The sequence below is a fragment of the Megalobrama amblycephala genome, linkage group LG18 (assembly GCF_018812025.1).
Source record: "Megalobrama amblycephala isolate DHTTF-2021 linkage group LG18, ASM1881202v1, whole genome shotgun sequence".
Classification (NCBI taxonomy): domain Eukaryota; kingdom Metazoa; phylum Chordata; class Actinopteri; order Cypriniformes; family Xenocyprididae; genus Megalobrama; species Megalobrama amblycephala.
In genome coordinates this window covers 2,946,217-2,963,107 of record NC_063061.1, presented here as the reverse complement: position 1 = coordinate 2,963,107, position 16,891 = coordinate 2,946,217, and the positions used below count along the sequence as shown (strand labels likewise).

Here is a 16,891-nt window from a genome sequence, read left to right as displayed (position 1 = left end):
AAATTAATTTGTTTAACAACAAAAATCTTACTGACACCAAACCTTTCAACAGTAGTCTAGATCAATAGATGTCTGTAATTGTCAAGTATTCCTGAAGATCTTATTTGGTCTTGGGACCAAAACACAAATCAGCCCAATAGTTGATCTAAGAAAAAGGATAATCTGCTCACAATAATACTGCTGTTGTTCTCAGTATCAGCCGCAGGCAGTTCTGCTGATATTCAAAAGTACAGAACGACTGTGAGATATTGATTAAAAACATTCCCATACAGCCGTTCTCCTACACACAAACAATCTCCAACCAAACGGTTAACACATACATTAAGACTTTACTATTGTGTAATTTACGGTGAGCTTAAAATGATAATTCTGTCATCAGCTATCCCTTTAATTTGCAGTGGTAAAACATGAGCAAATATCAAGGAAAACAAATTTCAAAAATGTTCTATAGAAATCCTATAGGACTAAATCAATCCATAATGGAAATTTACTAATTACTAAAACTGTATTGCACACTTTCATCTGTGGTATTATATCAGTACTTCAGGCCACATGATTGAAATGCCGAGGGTTCACACACCACCACTACCAATAGAATTACAAAGAATTCTTCTTTATTTTTACATTTTTTTGCACACACTCATCATCACTATTTTTGTGTATATGCAGAGATGTACATGCGGATAAAAGACTTTATTATTAGGAAAAGATGCAGGTGAACTGTTTCAATAACAAAACAAAAACTTCCTTTCTCCAAATTGTAACATAATATAAAATGTGTAAGGCTCATGTTCAGACTGGTAGATGTCTAATAGCTGTTTGACTGAAAGACTTTGAATGCTTTAGACAGACTTTGGGCTTCAGTCTGACGTGTTGGCGTACTGACCACTGAAATCAGCAGGAATGTATACTTATCAGGTTGATTTTTGTGTGGGAAAAAAAAAAAAAAAAAAAAGAGTAAGAATCAGTAAGCATAAAGTTATGCAGAACTTAGTGGCATCCAAATGGAGTTACCATTTAGAATAACCTCTGATAGTAATAAATAAATGAATAACGGAATAACCCTGATCATTAAATTAGCTAATAATATTCTAACAAAGAGACAAAAAACACAGTTTAGGCCAGACTGAAAGGTGCCGTGTGAAATGCATTATGTTTAAATGCCATAAATGAAAGCTAAAGTAACCAAGGATGAATTAACATCTCTGCAGATTCATATTCCCCATTCCTGTCCCCTCGTGGAAAACAAAGTTAAAGTTCTGATATCATTCAAGAGCAGATTCAAATCTTATTGGTTTCTCTACACTTCAAACCATTGCTTAAATAGTTTCACATCTAGTTTTATTCAAAATGTACTCTACTATTGAAATACTTTGGGATGAAAAAGAACTGAAACGCTAATTGATCCATCAGGTCAGCCCAGAATTGCATGTTCTGCTCACTTTGATCAAGCGAGCCACTCTTTACTACATAGACAAGCATCATATGGTGAGTGTTGTGCATGTGAAATGTAAGTATGTAAAACGTCTTCTGATGCCGCAAAGGACCTGGGAATGTTGGTCATGGAACGCCGGAACACAGCATGCATGGCTTTTAGCTGGGAATGTGCCATTCGAATTCCCTTTGGACCCACGAACGAAACATGAATGGACATGAACTTTGGGTTATCGTCGCTCTCCTCGAGTGAAGCATGCATGCGAGCTGGAACTGCTTCCGCTTTAGAGGAGGACTCGATCTGGATGCAGCTCGGACACATTTCTAAAGGCACACCGACTGTTGACATTCACGGCCAAAGGGGGAATTACTCGTTTCATGACTCTTTTAGCGAGTAAGCTCATGCTTGTCTTGACGCCCATGGCTCTTTCGGAGCTTTTAGTGCCTGCTAGTTTTGAGCGAGGAAGAACAAATAGTGAACGAATGCCAATGTCGATAAAACGTCCTCATCTTTTGGTGACGGAACAATTACATGGAGATGTTGCTGTACAGTTGTTCGATTTCCATCTTGAAATACTCCTTCAACTCCGGTCTCTTGGCTTTTAAAGTGGGGGTCAGCAATCCGTTTTGTATGGAGAACAATTCTTTGTGAATGTAGATGTCTTTAACCTGGGAGGAAAACAGAGGATCATGAGTTATTCGGTTTGGTGTTTGACTTGCACTGTCACTGTACATGAAGGCACTTCATTGTTGTGACCATTTCAAATGTGAAGCGTGACGTTCTGCACAACTTTAGCCTGTAATAACTACTGCACCGGCTCAACGGGGGACTGCCGGATTGACTGTTTGGGGCGAGTGTCCCATTCTTACTAATAGGATTACTGATGGATCCGTTCTTTAAACTCATCTCAGCAACAGGTTGTGTTCACTTAAATGATTACTGTCAGAGCAGAAATAGAAAATAAATAGAATCATTACAAAACACATTATTATGAATATAATAAAATAATGGCTTTGAAAACAGACACCATTTTCATTTGAGGGAATAGCTAAATCAAAATTTCATTTAGATTTACATTAGATGTACAATTAGTCCGATTAGGCTGTGCATTCATTTGAAAGTGTCCTGTGAAAAATGGTCCTGATATTTGCAGTGAAAAAATCAACAATTTTTTCCAGCGGTTGAACGATAAAACACTGACAGCCAATCAGAATCCATTCTTTAAAACAGCCACGGAATAAATGGAGAGAAGTATTATTGAAATATGGCAGGCTAGCAAACAGTGTAAAACAAAATTACCTCAGGTATTTCAATTCCTTTGAAGTTGCAGTGAAAAAGACTAGGTGTTGTGTTTATCCCACTATATTGACTTCGTCAGCTGAATTCATTAATTCAGATTGCTCTATTCCAGGGGTGTCAAACAGACGGCCCGCGGGATGATTTGAACTATAATAATTAAAAAAATAGAGATGCACTAGTCCACTGGTCCTAAATCCAAACATTTTTTTTTTTTTTTTAAGTTTATTTTTTAGGTTTTTATTTTTTTTTAGGTCCGTCTGCTATAGCTGTTTTGTTCAGGAGTCTTATGTAGCATAATTTCACAAAGCTAAAGTCAGACCATGCTGTTTTTGCTGTTAATCTTAAAATTATACAATAATTTAAATTAAAAACAACTGCTCATGCTCATGTGCATAACATCTTTGTTGGGACTGTGATAAAAATGCAGTGTTCGCCTCTAATATCAAAGAGCTACACATATTTTTTGAACAAATGAACAACAAATAAATTTGCTTTTTAAAAAAAATCTGCAACCAGTATCAGAATCGACCAATTTGCTTCTAAAAAAATGGAATTGGCCAAGAAAATGGTGCATCACTTTAAAAAATATTTAAAAAAGCATTATTTTAAAAATCGAACAGTTTTTCGCTGTAAAAACAAATACAGATTTAAGGGGCAGTGTACTACTTTTCTTGCAAATTAATTTGTTGTTTATATGGTTAATATTAATGCAACTTTCAGCACACTAACATTTATTTATTTTTTACTATTAATTCGGCCCACACGTGATTATTTTTTTCCAATCTGTTTGACACCCCTGCTCTATTCACTCCAAACATAGCACGCTGAGGACATCTGCTGGTTAAAGTCATGTAAATGCAACAAGAAGAGCAAAAACATGTTTAATGACATGTTGTACACACTTTAAACAGAGCGTTATCGTCTGTTGGCGTGGACGCAAATATAGATATCGTTATAGTTATCTTTACAGTAATCGTTCTCAGTGTGAACGGGCCTTAAGCACTCGGCTTTACTTTATGCCGCCATGCTGCAAAGCATTAAAACTCTTTTTTTTTTAATTCACACACATAAAGCCTGTTTAAATACACTTGAAATGATGTTCAGTTGATGTCATTCTGCCGGCCAATCGCTGCATTGCTGGTCACCTCGCCACGAACACAAGAACGCACAGTAATCTCAGACAACTGCGTTTCGAATGCATTTGAAGAACCACAGTTAGCCAGAGATGAAGAACGAGGCAGAAATGACACGCTTCACCTTCAAATTAGATTAAATATAAAATGCTAAGCTAATTGAACTAGCTAATTCAACCTAGTCCTAAAACATGTAACAAAAAAAACATAAAAGCATTTTACTACTGTAGTTGTTGGCTACAAAATGTCGGTTTTGGAACGTACCTGTTCGAATGAATGGAGGCCACTAGCTTTTCCCAAACGCACCATGTCATCCAGGATGGCTTTCTTCAAGTCCTTTAGATGTGACAAAAGAGACAAAGGTCAGCAACTTGGTGAAAAGCAGCAAATCTGTAGGAGATCAGGGTTCAGGTGAGCCATACTTTATTTTCACACAGCTCGTCGAAGCATCCTTCAAAGCCTTTCTTCTGAGCCCATGAGGGAAAGACCTCGGGATCCGGGACGATGATTCCCACCAGACACGACTGCACACAATCGGTCAGCGTTATCATCGAGCAGCACTGCTAACTCTCTGGACATTCTAGACGACGGTTAGTGACTGACCTGCAGGCTGTCGCCGTGGACGTAGAGCTGAGACACGGGTTCACTGCGGATGTAGATGTTTTCTATCTTCTCTGGGGAAATATATTCACCTTGAGCTAACTTAAAGATGTGCTTCTTCCTGTCGATGATCTTCAGTGTGCCGTTCTGATGGTAAAACAATGGACAGATGAATGGAAGGAGCGTGATTTATTCAGTTAGGTGGTGGAAATCTGTCTGAGCAGCTCAACGGCCACAGGGTCACATTTAACACCAGTGAAGAAGAGCAGGGCTGGCCATGCAGTGGTAATGCATTTTCACACCATTCAACACTCTATATTGTTTAAATAAGCCTATTCAATGCTGGTGTTCAAGAGTAATGGCGAGGAAATGCACACGGTCTGAAATCAAGCAATATCTGTTAGATTTAGATGGATAGACCTGTACACTGAAGAAAATGGCTTTATTCATGTCAAAAAGGGTTCACATTTAATGGGATAAATCAGAAATAACTAAGTCTTTCCAGACCATTGCCTAATTTTTCCAGCAATCCGTGTTTTCGCTGTCATACAGTAGGGGGCGCAGTTACACATCTTATGAAAGAGTAGAGTACGCACATGTTGTAGTCGTTGTAAAAACACACAAAAAAACAAACAAACAAAAAACTTTTTTTTTTTCAGCAATTTGTTCAAAATGTTTTTTTGTTTTTTATGAAACTTGCCCACATTCAACTGTTGATAAAAAAGAATGCATGAAGCTAGAATAAAATGTTTGTTGTTTAAAATCTGTTCTTTCTTTTGAAGAATTGCATATTCAGATATTCATACAACAAAATATTCTGGGTGCCAAGAAACTTTGTGTAAATTATCAAAATTTTTAAAATGGCAAGTTTAAAAAAAACGCAGTCAGGGAAAGAGTTAAAGTTACGACTGCAGGTTAGCAGCGTTTACAGTGTACAGAAGCATGACAGTCCTGATCATCGTGGCTTTTTGCCGTGTCTCTTGCATATAAAGAAGAAGGCCGACGTACCGGCAGCCATTTCCCAATGTCTCCAGTGTGAAGCCATCCGTCCGCGTCCAGCGTCTCAGCGGTCCTCACAGGGTCTTTCAGATAACCCTTGAAGACGTTCGGGCCTTTCACACAAACCTGAAGCAAAAACAAAGAGAAAAATGATGGGTGATGTTTTATTTTGTGCTTTAATAATGACATGTTCTATGTTTGGTGAGAGACAGAGATGGCAGATATGGAGCTTCGCTCACGTAAAGACAAATGCATTGTGGCTTGAGATGATGCTGTTCAACATGGACAGAACGACTTCCTGTTTCAAGCTGCTTTCCAGACGTGTGTTTCGTGAACAGCATTATTCCACAACGCCATATAATAAAATCTTTTATTTATAAAAAAAAAAAAACAAAGAAACAAAGTTTTGAAGCAGTGCTGTTTTTGCAAAAAAAAAAAAAAAAAGTCACAATATTTATAGTTCAGAAATTCATACTAATTGAACGAGATGATTGTACACACGTGTATTCAAGGTGTAAGGAACGTTTGAACATACATTTCACACCAGCTTACGCCTCATGACATTTTAGAGAATTTGTTGTGAAAATGATTGATTTTTATATTACATAAACATGAATACTAAGCGCGCATTTCTGCCGACCAAGTATATTTCTATATTTTAGCATGAAGTAGCTAAGTAGTATTTTTTCTCTTTGCTCATTTTCCATCTGCACTTTTATCAGCCAGCGTGTGTCAAACTAAGATATAACAGATGGTGAACGTAACAAACCTCGCCCTCTCCTTTAGCAGCAAAGTAGTTCTTCTCAGCCACATCCACCAGTTTAATGAGGTTACACGGCAGCGGAGCTCCTACATGACCTACAGACAGAGACAAACCTCAAGAACTTCATCAGGAGTAGCCAAAGTGTGCTTCAACCTTTCCCAACATTCAAGTCATGTTCTCCATAAGCATTACATACAGACCTGTAGCTGCCAGTGTGTGTTTGGATGATTCTACAATGACTGAGAAACACTGCTAAGTGTTATACAATAATCAGCCACACGAGGGAGATCTTGCCACGCATGAGGAGCAGCTTCACAATGGATCTAGAGACGTCATATTTCTCACAGTTCCTGCACAGGTCCACATCACGTCAGTATTAGAGGATTTCATCTTGATCATTAAATGGATCGTTATGGGTTACTGGGCAGTTTTTTTCTATTTTGAGTCCCTACTAAAGAGCTATTCTGAGTGAAGCTCTGCAGTGACGGACCCTTTTCACATTTCCAGGTTTCTTCATAGTGGAAACTTCTGTCCACATCTTTGCTAACCCCATGATGCTTTGTGCGAATAATGGGAGCTACTGGTAACTTCTGTAAACAATCAGATTCGCTCTATGAATGTAATAAGAAGCATTTTCAAACACTGAGTACAACATTATTCTAATTGTGACATTATTCTCCTCACTCCTCAACCATTGAACATTAAAAGAACATTTAAAAGTGTAAAAACATTAACAAATTAATAACAGACTATGAATAACCCCTGATTATTTCTGCAGCAATATTACGGACGTATTAAATATCACTGTAGTAATATATGTCTGTATTATGTAACATACATTGCCTTGATCAAAAATGTTCATTAACTGGAACATTGAGTGATAATATTTCAAAGTTATGTCATTTTGACAGACAATAAATATTATATTGACCTGCTTACAGGGATTAGAAGAGGACAGGGGAGAGCGTTACATTTAAAGCATCCGTGTGAAAACAAACCTGGAAAGTTACTTGAGGATTTGGGGAGAAAAAAGAGATCCTCAGTGAATTATTAAAGGTATATATGGTAAATTAAATCATAAGAGCAGACCACAGATGATCACTGTGAAACTCGTCGTCAGGGTCATTAATCTCCTCTCACAGAAACATTTTTCTTGTCTTTCTGAAATGATACTTAGGACTAACTTAAATACTTTAATTCATTACAGCCAAATGTATTCGTTTTCCTTAAATTATATTTATCAAAGACAATGTTTATTGTGATGTCTTTTTAAAATAAGTTTATCTCTGCGGTCAGTAAAGCGAGCCAGTATGAGTTCTCTGGTGTCAAGCCAAAATACTATTTTTAAAAAAAGTTTCTTTTATTTATTTATTTATTTATTTATTTCGCCTTTAGAGAAACTGAAGAGAAATGTTTAAACCCTGATTGTCAGGCCAGTGTGAACGGATGACAGGTGTGGAGTCTCACCGGACGTCCAGTCTCCAGGGGTGGTGAAGGTGCATCCGGCGGTGCACTCCGTCTGACCGTACGCCTCGTACACCTGCAGGCAGAGCGAGCCGTGATCAGCTGAGACACACAGCGGGAGAACTACGCTACGGACGGCGCTCTCGCCTCACCTGACAGCCCAGCGCCGCTCTCAGGAAGCCCAGGACGGACGGGGACGCGGGAGCCGCTCCGGTGATGATCATCCGCAGCCTCCCTCCCAGACTGGCCTGTAAGGAGACACACATCATCCAGTCAAACAGCAGCGCCGCTTGGGCTTCGTGTCCCACTGGCTCTCCGTCACGCACCTGGATCTTATGGAAGAAGATCTTGTCCCATATGCTGTCGCTGCGGATAACGCCACGGCTCACCTCCGCTCCTTTTCTTTTGGCCGCGAAGTTCAGCAGCCAGCGCTTCACGGAGTTGTTGGCCTGACTGAAGATCTGAACGACAACAGAGACGGTTCAAGAGGTGTGTGAGGAATACGGTTGTGGCTGAAGAACATTTTTATATTTTAATAAATGATAACAGCTGAACTGAGGTCTGTTTATCACTGTGAAGCTGTTTTGAAACAATCTGTGTTGTATAAAGTGCTGTAGAAATAAAGCTGACTTGACTTGATCTGCATAAAATTAAGGACATAAAATATTACAGTCCTGACAATTTATGCTTCTCATGATCTTAAAAGCACTTCTACTTCAGTTTAACTTAACGGATAGCATTTACATTTATGCATTTAACAGACACGTTTATCTAAAGCAATTCGTCAATGAGCCAACAATATTCATAACATACAATGCCAGTTTTATTAGACAACTAGATTATGAAGCAAGCTAGAGAAATGCAGAGAAGAAACAGAACTGACAAGAACAGAAATATACATTTTAAGAAAAATAGCAAGGAAGTGATGTTTTCATAACAGAACTACAATGATAAAAGTCTTATAAGTTTGCTGTATGTGGTTCTCTCTCTCTTTCACACACACACACACACACACACACATCTAAAAACACACTATGAAGGTGTAGAGAGGGTCGAGCCCGGCAGCTTTAAGCTTTGATTGGATAACTGCACTAACCAGCAGACCAATGGTATTGCAGCATCTCAAATGTTGGTTTGGTGGTTCTGAAAAGTCTGAGTCAAAGTCTGTCATCAGAATGATTTGGTTTAATTCCTCCAGAAGCGTCTCTCACGATTGTGTTCCTGAACACCAGCATCCCAACGCAAGATCACATGACAGCGTTTATTGTGTTTCGTCTGACGCTCTGAGACCAACTCATTTATGATGGAGGAGATTACTTATCAGTTATTACTGATATTTTGTGCCAATGTCCCAGGAAGTGATGATTTTGTTCTCTTGAACACACGGGATGGAAACGCTGCTTTATTTTCAAATGTTTTATGTCATATTAGAATTTTGCACACAAGTTAAATTCACAAGAAAACAGAGCTAATGCGTTGATCGGAGGGAAGGAGAGCAGCTCGTATGACGCGGCGTCAGACATCAGGACCTGTTTGCTGGTCAACAATCATCTAGTCTAAAGGAACTGGTTTTATTCAAGTCAAAAATATTATTTAACGTCACTCAACCAAATCACTTTTATATGTTAAATCAGGTAGAAATTGCTCTTACAATTACAGGTTAACACTTTTGACAGTGCAGATCGTGTCCAGATTATCTGAATGATTGCTCTTCAAAGAACAGATGGGATAAGGCAGATCTTTATGAATGAGAGCGCACAGAAAACCACAGCGTTCGATCGGAGCGACGTCTCACCTTGTCATACATGCGGTTCAGGAGACGCGGCACCACTGGAAATATCGTGGGCCTGAGAGCCTTCATGTCGTCAGGAAGAAGACGGATATCGCCTTGGAAAAAGCCAATCCTCCCGCCATGGCAGATCACCACAGACTGGAATGAAGGGAACACGAGACAATACATATTCAGAAATCTCGGATGAGAGCTAAAGTCGAACTGAATTGAGCTGAATAAAGACTCTGTTGTCTTCTGTAGAGTTGCTTTACAGCTGAAATTGATTGAAAAAGGATGACTTGACTTGACAAGCCTTCATCTAGTGGTTATGTTGGTCTGACTGTAGAGTTCACCAGGACAAAAACACTGTGTGATGATTGAGCTTCAGACACACTTCTTCAGCTCTCTAACTGGCTGTTACATAAGTGAACAGCCATAACTTTTTTCCATAAGTGAAGCAGAAAGAAAACAGCTGCGGTTTCAGATCGCTCCAGCTGTTTTAAGGCCTGGAGTAATTCAACTGTGCGGCTCCTTTAAGAGATTCAGATCAGTGGGTCATATTAGGCCGAGGCTATGAGGTGCCTGGGAAAGAGGAAGTGCACACTTGTGTGCGCGTAGGTGTGGTTCTGTGCCCTTGTTAGTGCTCGCGGTTGACTCACTGCCAAACTGTAATCTGATACAGCAGAGCTGAGGGGCGAACAGAGATCTGTGTGTGTTTCTCTCAGTGGACGTGAGCTCTGTATGATCAGTGTTATAAAGCGCCACAGAACACATTTCTCATGCGGGTCTCACCTCAATCAGCCTCTCGAACATGTGAGCGAGAGGCAGGAAGGAAATGAGCACGTCGTCTTGGTTTGGAAAGATGACTTTCTGTAGACAGACAAACACAGAGAGGCTGCGGTTAGTCAGATCGTCGTCTGTCAACACTCAGCCATCACACACACAGAAATCACTCACATCTGTCACTTTCAAAAAGCCAGCGAAGTCGGCGACAACATTCCCGTGGGTCAGCATCACTCCCTTAGGATCTCCTAAAGGACAAACACACGAGAGTTACGTCAGCTTCAGACCGTCTCAGAGCAGCTTCACAGAAATAAACAGGAAATATATATATATATATATATATATATATATATATATATATATGTTGTGAATTAAAGGCAACAGTGTCAATCGTTTTTAAGAATATTTAGAACAGGTTGAGTGGATATGGATAGGTTAATTACAGTGTAATTATAGATGGAATTGCAGACATTAAAATGCAGGTATTTTTTAAACTATTAGTACAGTGTAAAAGCATGTATGTACACAATAAGAGCATCGTATCAAATGATTCATTTAAATGTAAGAACACAGTATATACAGACATTAGTTTGTCTGAGTTTTAGTCATTTTAGTACACCAAGTTAAACTAAATGAAAATGAGAAGTGTTTCCTTGGCAACTAGTGGAAATAAAGTATGTTTATTTTATTTAATTTGACGTTTATTTATTTCAAGTGCCAATGTTTTTATGGTTTTAGCTTTAGTTAACTATAATCTGAAGGGATGTGGTGAACAGTGTTTGACTTCAGTAACTATCAAACACAACACTGACTGTCTTCATCTTCAACACTAGATGTTTTAAAGGGTCAAATCTACATTCAGACAGAAAATAAGATATCCTTCCTGGTTAACTCCCTTCAGTTCTTCTGAACAAATGCTTTGAATTCTTGAGATAAGCATAAGAGCGGCCAGAAAACAGGAAGGGAGGAATTTACGCTTGACCCCGATGATTTACTCTGCGCACAGACGAGAGGCGTTTTACTAACTGTGCCGCTCATATTCGGCTCTTACCACAGTCCATTTCACTGGACTGATATTTTATTACAGGCATTTTCATGTAGAAATAATACTGAAAATACCAAAGAAAGCTCCAGGATTCAGCCGGTGGATTCTGAGGTGAGCAGGAGATGAAGGCCAAACGCCGGCTGACCGCTCATGAACCTCACGCTGCATCTGGGCTATAATTAAACTTAATTTTGCATTTTTAATCCAATTTTGTGTAAAAATATTTTAGTATCTGAATGTCTGATCAAATAATCAGTCAAGTGGGAGATGTTCAAATTGTAACCTGCAGTTCATTCACACTGTGAAGCGTGTAGGGTCCAGTCAGGCACATTGCATTGTGGGATACAGTGTACTGCATCTGCTCGGCATGTTCAGCAGCAAAGTGGCATGACAGCGTGATAATGATATGATCAGTTTTTCCATTAACTTCAACTCATCAGAATAATTTAACCAATTTTAACAAAAAATTTATGCAAGATTCAAAGAGACCAGTTTTAAAAAAAATACACTGAAAATGACTTGTAGAAGCAGGTGGAGATTTAGAGTTACTTCACCTTCAAAGCACGGCGGTGTGACAGAGGAGAATGTGTCGTGTTCACTAACCTGTGGTTCCGCTGGTGAAGCAGACGATGGACAGGTCATCTGGTGCCGGCGGCTACGAGAACAGATCAAACTGTTACTGGAGACATCGAGCTGTCGCTCAACAAGATGAAATTACAGTCAGTGAAGAGAACAGATCTAAACACTGAAGCGCTGATGTCCTCAGCATATAAATATAATACAGAAATATAAAGTAGTAGGGTTAAAATCAGAGTATAATGACAATAAAGGCTTCGATTCAAGACACACTAGCAACTTTACACTGGCATTTATGTGTTATGCATTTAACATTTTTCATTTCATTTCAAGATGTGATTTAAAAAGACCAAGTGTAGTACCACTTCTAATCTCACGGGGCAGACTGTTCCAGAGACAACAGAGAAGAGCACAAACTCCTTCAGACTTCAGCCGAGATTTAGGGAGAGTTAGCAATAAATAAAATGAAAACTAATATCTGAACGGTGGACAGGTGCTGTGGGGCGCCGGATGTCACCTGACTCATGTAAATTACATGACAAGCATTAATGGAGGTGACACTTAAAAGAAATGTTTTCATACTATGTTTTTATACACAGTTTAACATTTTGTAGGAAATTTTGTAACAAATCCACTGCTTGAAGTTGTCATGATCTGTTTCAGTTTGAGCTGTTAGACTGTGTTCAGACCGCAGGCAAATCAGATTTCATCTCAAATCAGATCTTTTCAGGCAGACTGTCTGCTCTGTTAATTTTAGGTGATCAAATAAGATTTGTGTGTCCAGACATAAGCAGCCTATCAGCATGGGTTGTTTTGGTAATGATGTAGGTGTTTCCCACGACGAGGCTTTCAGAACGGAGGTGCATCATCTGTCGAGTCGCGGAGCAGAACAAGAAAACTCTGTCCAGAGTTTCAAAACCCCCCAGTGGATAAAATCTGACATGCAAAAAAATCTGAGTTTTGCTGGCAGTCTGAACATAGCCTTAATGTGTGCTCCTTGTTTTCATGTGCCTCCTTTCCGTTTCTGGAGTTTGTCTCACTAGTCGGTTGTCATGGAGACTAATTATGTTGCGCACCTGTTTCTTGTTGAGTTGTTCATTCCCCTTAATAAAGTGTTAAAGCTGCAGTTGATCCATATATCCTACACTATGAAACGTGGCAACCTGCCATTGTTCTATTAAGATCTGTTTCTACCTGATTTAATTGATGGTATAAAGTAATGGATTTAGTTTGATTCAGTTTTTGACTTGAAAAAACATTTGAGAGATTTGACCATTTTCAGGTTACCATGTTTCAGCGTATCAAATGTCAGCTATGATCTGTTTTGTCATCCAAAAACTGGCAGTGAAATACACACTCACCACTGGTTTCTTGTGGTGATCTCGACCCAGAGCCTGAAAACAACAACAAGACTTTATCCAACAACATCCTGTTACTTTTTCAAGCAACAGCATCAATACAGTTTGCCCACATTGTTCATTATATTCATCGTAGCATAAAATTCTGCACACATTCACAGGAAACAGACATCCTCTGTGGTTCTTTAGTGAGCAGAGGTCGGTCACGGCTGGCTTGAATGCTGCTGTATGCCTCTAACGTAAAGAGTCCGTGCAGCAAGCTGAAGCCTGCCTCAATGAAGCTGCATTCTGGAATGTTCCTCAGACAGATCATCCTGATATACTACCAAGGAAGTCTGCAGGACTGAAAACAACCCTCAAATATGTTGGAGTCACAATATTATGACACATTATATTTTACTCCCTAAAAGTAACTAATTGCATTACTTAGTTACTTAGTTACAAATGTGATGTTTATCTAAAGTCATTTTTTCTACTTAGTTTATGGTTGACCTGGATTAGTGAAGGTCAGCAGCAAAGACATTTGTTAATAAGTGAGATTAAATACATAAAGTATATCTTTGTTAGTTAGCATATTTAATTATTGCAGGTTTGCGTAATGTTCAGAGTTTGTATTTCACTGTTTTATTCATTTTGAGGAATACAGAGTGCATCAACTCCTGATTCCTCTCATCATGGAGACAGGAGAGCTGCCAGTCAATACATAGGAAAACAAAGTACTTATTTGAAAAAGTAACTCAGATATTTTGTTGTAAATTTAAAAGTAATGCATTACTTTACTAGTTAATCAGTAATCTGATTACATAACTCAAGTACTTATAAAACGTTACCCCAACACTGCCAACAGATACATTTCTTACCAGTTACTAAAGAAAATACGATAAAACTGAATGAGGACTCAACCTTCAAAATGATCGTAACAGTGGTCAGTAAGCAGTCATTCAGTGATCATTCACTGAAAATCTGTCCGGTCTCTCTGTGGCGTGTTCATGAAGGAATCGCTCTTTTGAGTCCGACTGTACGACGTCAGAAGACACGTGAGCTCGACTGCATCAGTCCTCCTTCAGGATATTCTCCAAATATTCACAATCTTCATTTTGGTTGAACGATCCTTTTGCCAATAAATCAATCTAAACCAGTGGATCTCAACCCTTTTGACTACAAGGACGATTGTGAAAGACAATATTCTGAAGGCCACCCAAGAAATTTTTCTTACTTTTGTTACTTCTGCTATAATGACAAAGCAGCAAATTTTTCCTTCTTCTTCTTCTTCTTTTTTTTTTTTATAGAAACTAGGAGAGGCAATATTTTAAAATAATTAAATAAAATAATGATAAATGATTAAAATAATGACATTTTCCTAATCCCAACAACTGAATGTTCATCATGGTTTATGTTACAATGAATTTACATGACTTCTGTAAGACTTAGTTTTAATTATTTTAACTCACGCATAGCAATTCCAACACAAGTGTGTTATTTACACTTTTAAAACACTGTCTGAGATAACCCGGCTCTTAAATAATAATGTAGTTCAAGGGTAATTAAAATAAGAAATATGATTTGAGCTCACATGGTGAGAAGCACTGGTCTAAACTGGTGTGGAAGCGCGAGCAGATGTCTCACCTCCACATCTTTAAGGGCCTGGATGTGAACGCCACACTTCTGGCCTTCTTCCACCAGCTGAGCATCAAACGCATCCATGAGGATGATCATCTTCAGACCGGGCGTCTCTTTTCTCTGAACGTTTTCCAGAAGCACTGTGGCTTTCTCTGGTTTATCACAGATTACTGTGGAGATTTCAGCTGAAAAACAAAATGTTCACAGTCAAAGAGACGTAAGTAAAAAGAAAGGTTTCTCTTAAAAAGAAAGGTGCTTTATTGGCATTGATGGTTCCATGAAGAAACTTTAACATCTTTCCATGATGTATGTAAAATGACGCAATCACCAAAATAAAACAGCATATAAATCAAAACTGCCAAATGAAACTGAATGAAATGTCGATCCAGGATGATCTACAGGACTGTGAAGCTTTGAGGTGTTGATGGACTCGATCTACTCCGGCTGTGTTTTGATCATCCGTTCTGAATCCAATCCAGATGAAGTCTTTGACAAAAACACGATTTTCTCAGCATTTTGCTCAAAATGTTTTTCACTAAACTTACCCACATTCAAAAAATGCATTAATATTCTTTCTTTTGATATGTTGCATTTTCAGATATTCAAATAACAAAATATTCTGGGGGCCATGAAACTTTTGTGAAAATAATCAAAAATGCTGGTGCTGGCTGGGAACTTTTTTCAAAAGCGCTGGCGGGGAAAGAGTTAAAGTCTGCGTGAACCGGAAGTTGCAAACGACTTTTCTCCAGTGTTGTGATGTATTTCCAAGTGAAACTGAATATTGAATAGAGGCCAGAGTTTTACTACTGCTCCTCCTCTCCATCTCTCGCTCATAGCAGACTAACGGTCGGAGGGGAGTGGATTAAGCGTTTTCAACCCAAGCCGTCAAACTGACGTCATCAGAGAAGGGCACCGTTGCAGAGGGGAGGAGCAGTTTCAGATTTTGATTAAATATTACAAAGCCATTTTTTTTGTGTGGATTGACTTGCACGGATGAATTGTTTACCACAAAACTAGCAATTTGAGCTAACAAAATAAATAAGGTCAATTTTGATTTCATGTGTACTTTAAGAACTGAAAGGTTCGTTAGAGCCAGTAATGGTTTAAGGGTGGCGCTGTTAGGGGGGCAGAGTATGCCAGACAGATGGGCCCTGGACACTAGAGGCCCCAAATCACGACTTTGGATTTGTGTGTGTGTGTGTAATTTTTTCTTACGAACATGAGCACATTAACTAATAATATTGTAGTAAAATAAAATTAAAATCTGTGAATTAAAAAAAAGTAAGAAGTGAACATGAGCACTTCAAAATACAGCTCACAATGTGTTAACCGCACGAGAAATGAAACGAAGCACCAGAAGCACAAAAACGAAAATGTAAAAAAAAAACTAGAGATGAATACATTAAAAGGATGGAAATTTCCCTTACGAATCAGAATAAATAAAATACCGGAGATGATTGCTGGTTGCGGATGTGTCGAAAGACCTCATTCAAGAAGTCTGTCGTGTACGCGGTCTTCTGTGTGGGTGCAAAACCGCTAATGAAAAACTTCACTTTATTCTTCAGAGAAACCTTGAATTTGGTTGTGTGGACTCTGCTCTATATTCTTGCCCCAGCGTGAGTTTGAGGCGACAGTTATTCTAGAACATTATTATTTACGTTGAGTAGGCTATCCTTGGCGTCGCGTCACGCAGCCACACACACAGATATGTATCGCGTTTGTTTCGTTTTATTCAAAATATTCACTAACTTGTTAACTTTATCATGAATTGTATGATATATTCCGAAATATGTGGACGTGAATGTGTTGTGTCGTTTAAACAGCTTTATAATGATCGTGTCAGTTGATATAACGCACAATGAGTTTGCAATGAGTGAACGTCACCTGTGTTGATGATGTAGCGGATGGCGTCGGGTCCCAGAGTGTCGTAGAGCGGCACCACCACCATTGAGTACGTGTAGCACGCCAGCTCAGAAATGATCCACTGAAAGTCAAGAAGACCGAGGGGTTCATGAGTCTCCCACTGTTAACTGGCTTTGGCAGGT

The 16,891-nt window shown here is 38.9% G+C and overlaps 1 protein-coding gene across 4 annotated transcripts in view; it reads right to left on the bottom strand.

The window, feature by feature from the left end:
* Positions 1 to 597: 597 nt before the first annotated feature.
* acsl6 (acyl-CoA synthetase long chain family member 6) overlaps positions 598 to 16,891 on the bottom strand; it is a 73,733-nt gene continuing 57,439 nt past the window's right edge. For all 4 annotated transcript variants that reach the window (XM_048166648.1, XM_048166646.1, XM_048166649.1 and 1 more), the window contains exons 6-21: positions 16,731 to 16,830; positions 14,853 to 15,031; positions 13,230 to 13,262; positions 11,896 to 11,947; positions 10,422 to 10,495; positions 10,257 to 10,334; positions 9,489 to 9,623; positions 8,020 to 8,154; positions 7,846 to 7,941; positions 7,697 to 7,769; positions 6,236 to 6,324; positions 5,476 to 5,592; positions 4,471 to 4,614; positions 4,290 to 4,391; positions 4,132 to 4,203; positions 598 to 2,103 (exon numbers count right to left, since the gene is read on the bottom strand). In XM_048166648.1, the coding sequence (XP_048022605.1) occupies positions 1,963 to 2,103; positions 4,132 to 4,203; positions 4,290 to 4,391; positions 4,471 to 4,614; positions 5,476 to 5,592; positions 6,236 to 6,324; positions 7,697 to 7,769; positions 7,846 to 7,941; positions 8,020 to 8,154; positions 9,489 to 9,623; positions 10,257 to 10,334; positions 10,422 to 10,495; positions 11,896 to 11,947; positions 13,230 to 13,262; positions 14,853 to 15,031; positions 16,731 to 16,830 (1,620 nt within the window). In that variant the 3' untranslated portion in view covers positions 598 to 1,962. The remainder of the gene's footprint in view (positions 2,104 to 4,131; positions 4,204 to 4,289; positions 4,392 to 4,470; positions 4,615 to 5,475; positions 5,593 to 6,235; positions 6,325 to 7,696; positions 7,770 to 7,845; positions 7,942 to 8,019; positions 8,155 to 9,488; positions 9,624 to 10,256; positions 10,335 to 10,421; positions 10,496 to 11,895; positions 11,948 to 13,229; positions 13,263 to 14,852; positions 15,032 to 16,730; positions 16,831 to 16,891) is intronic.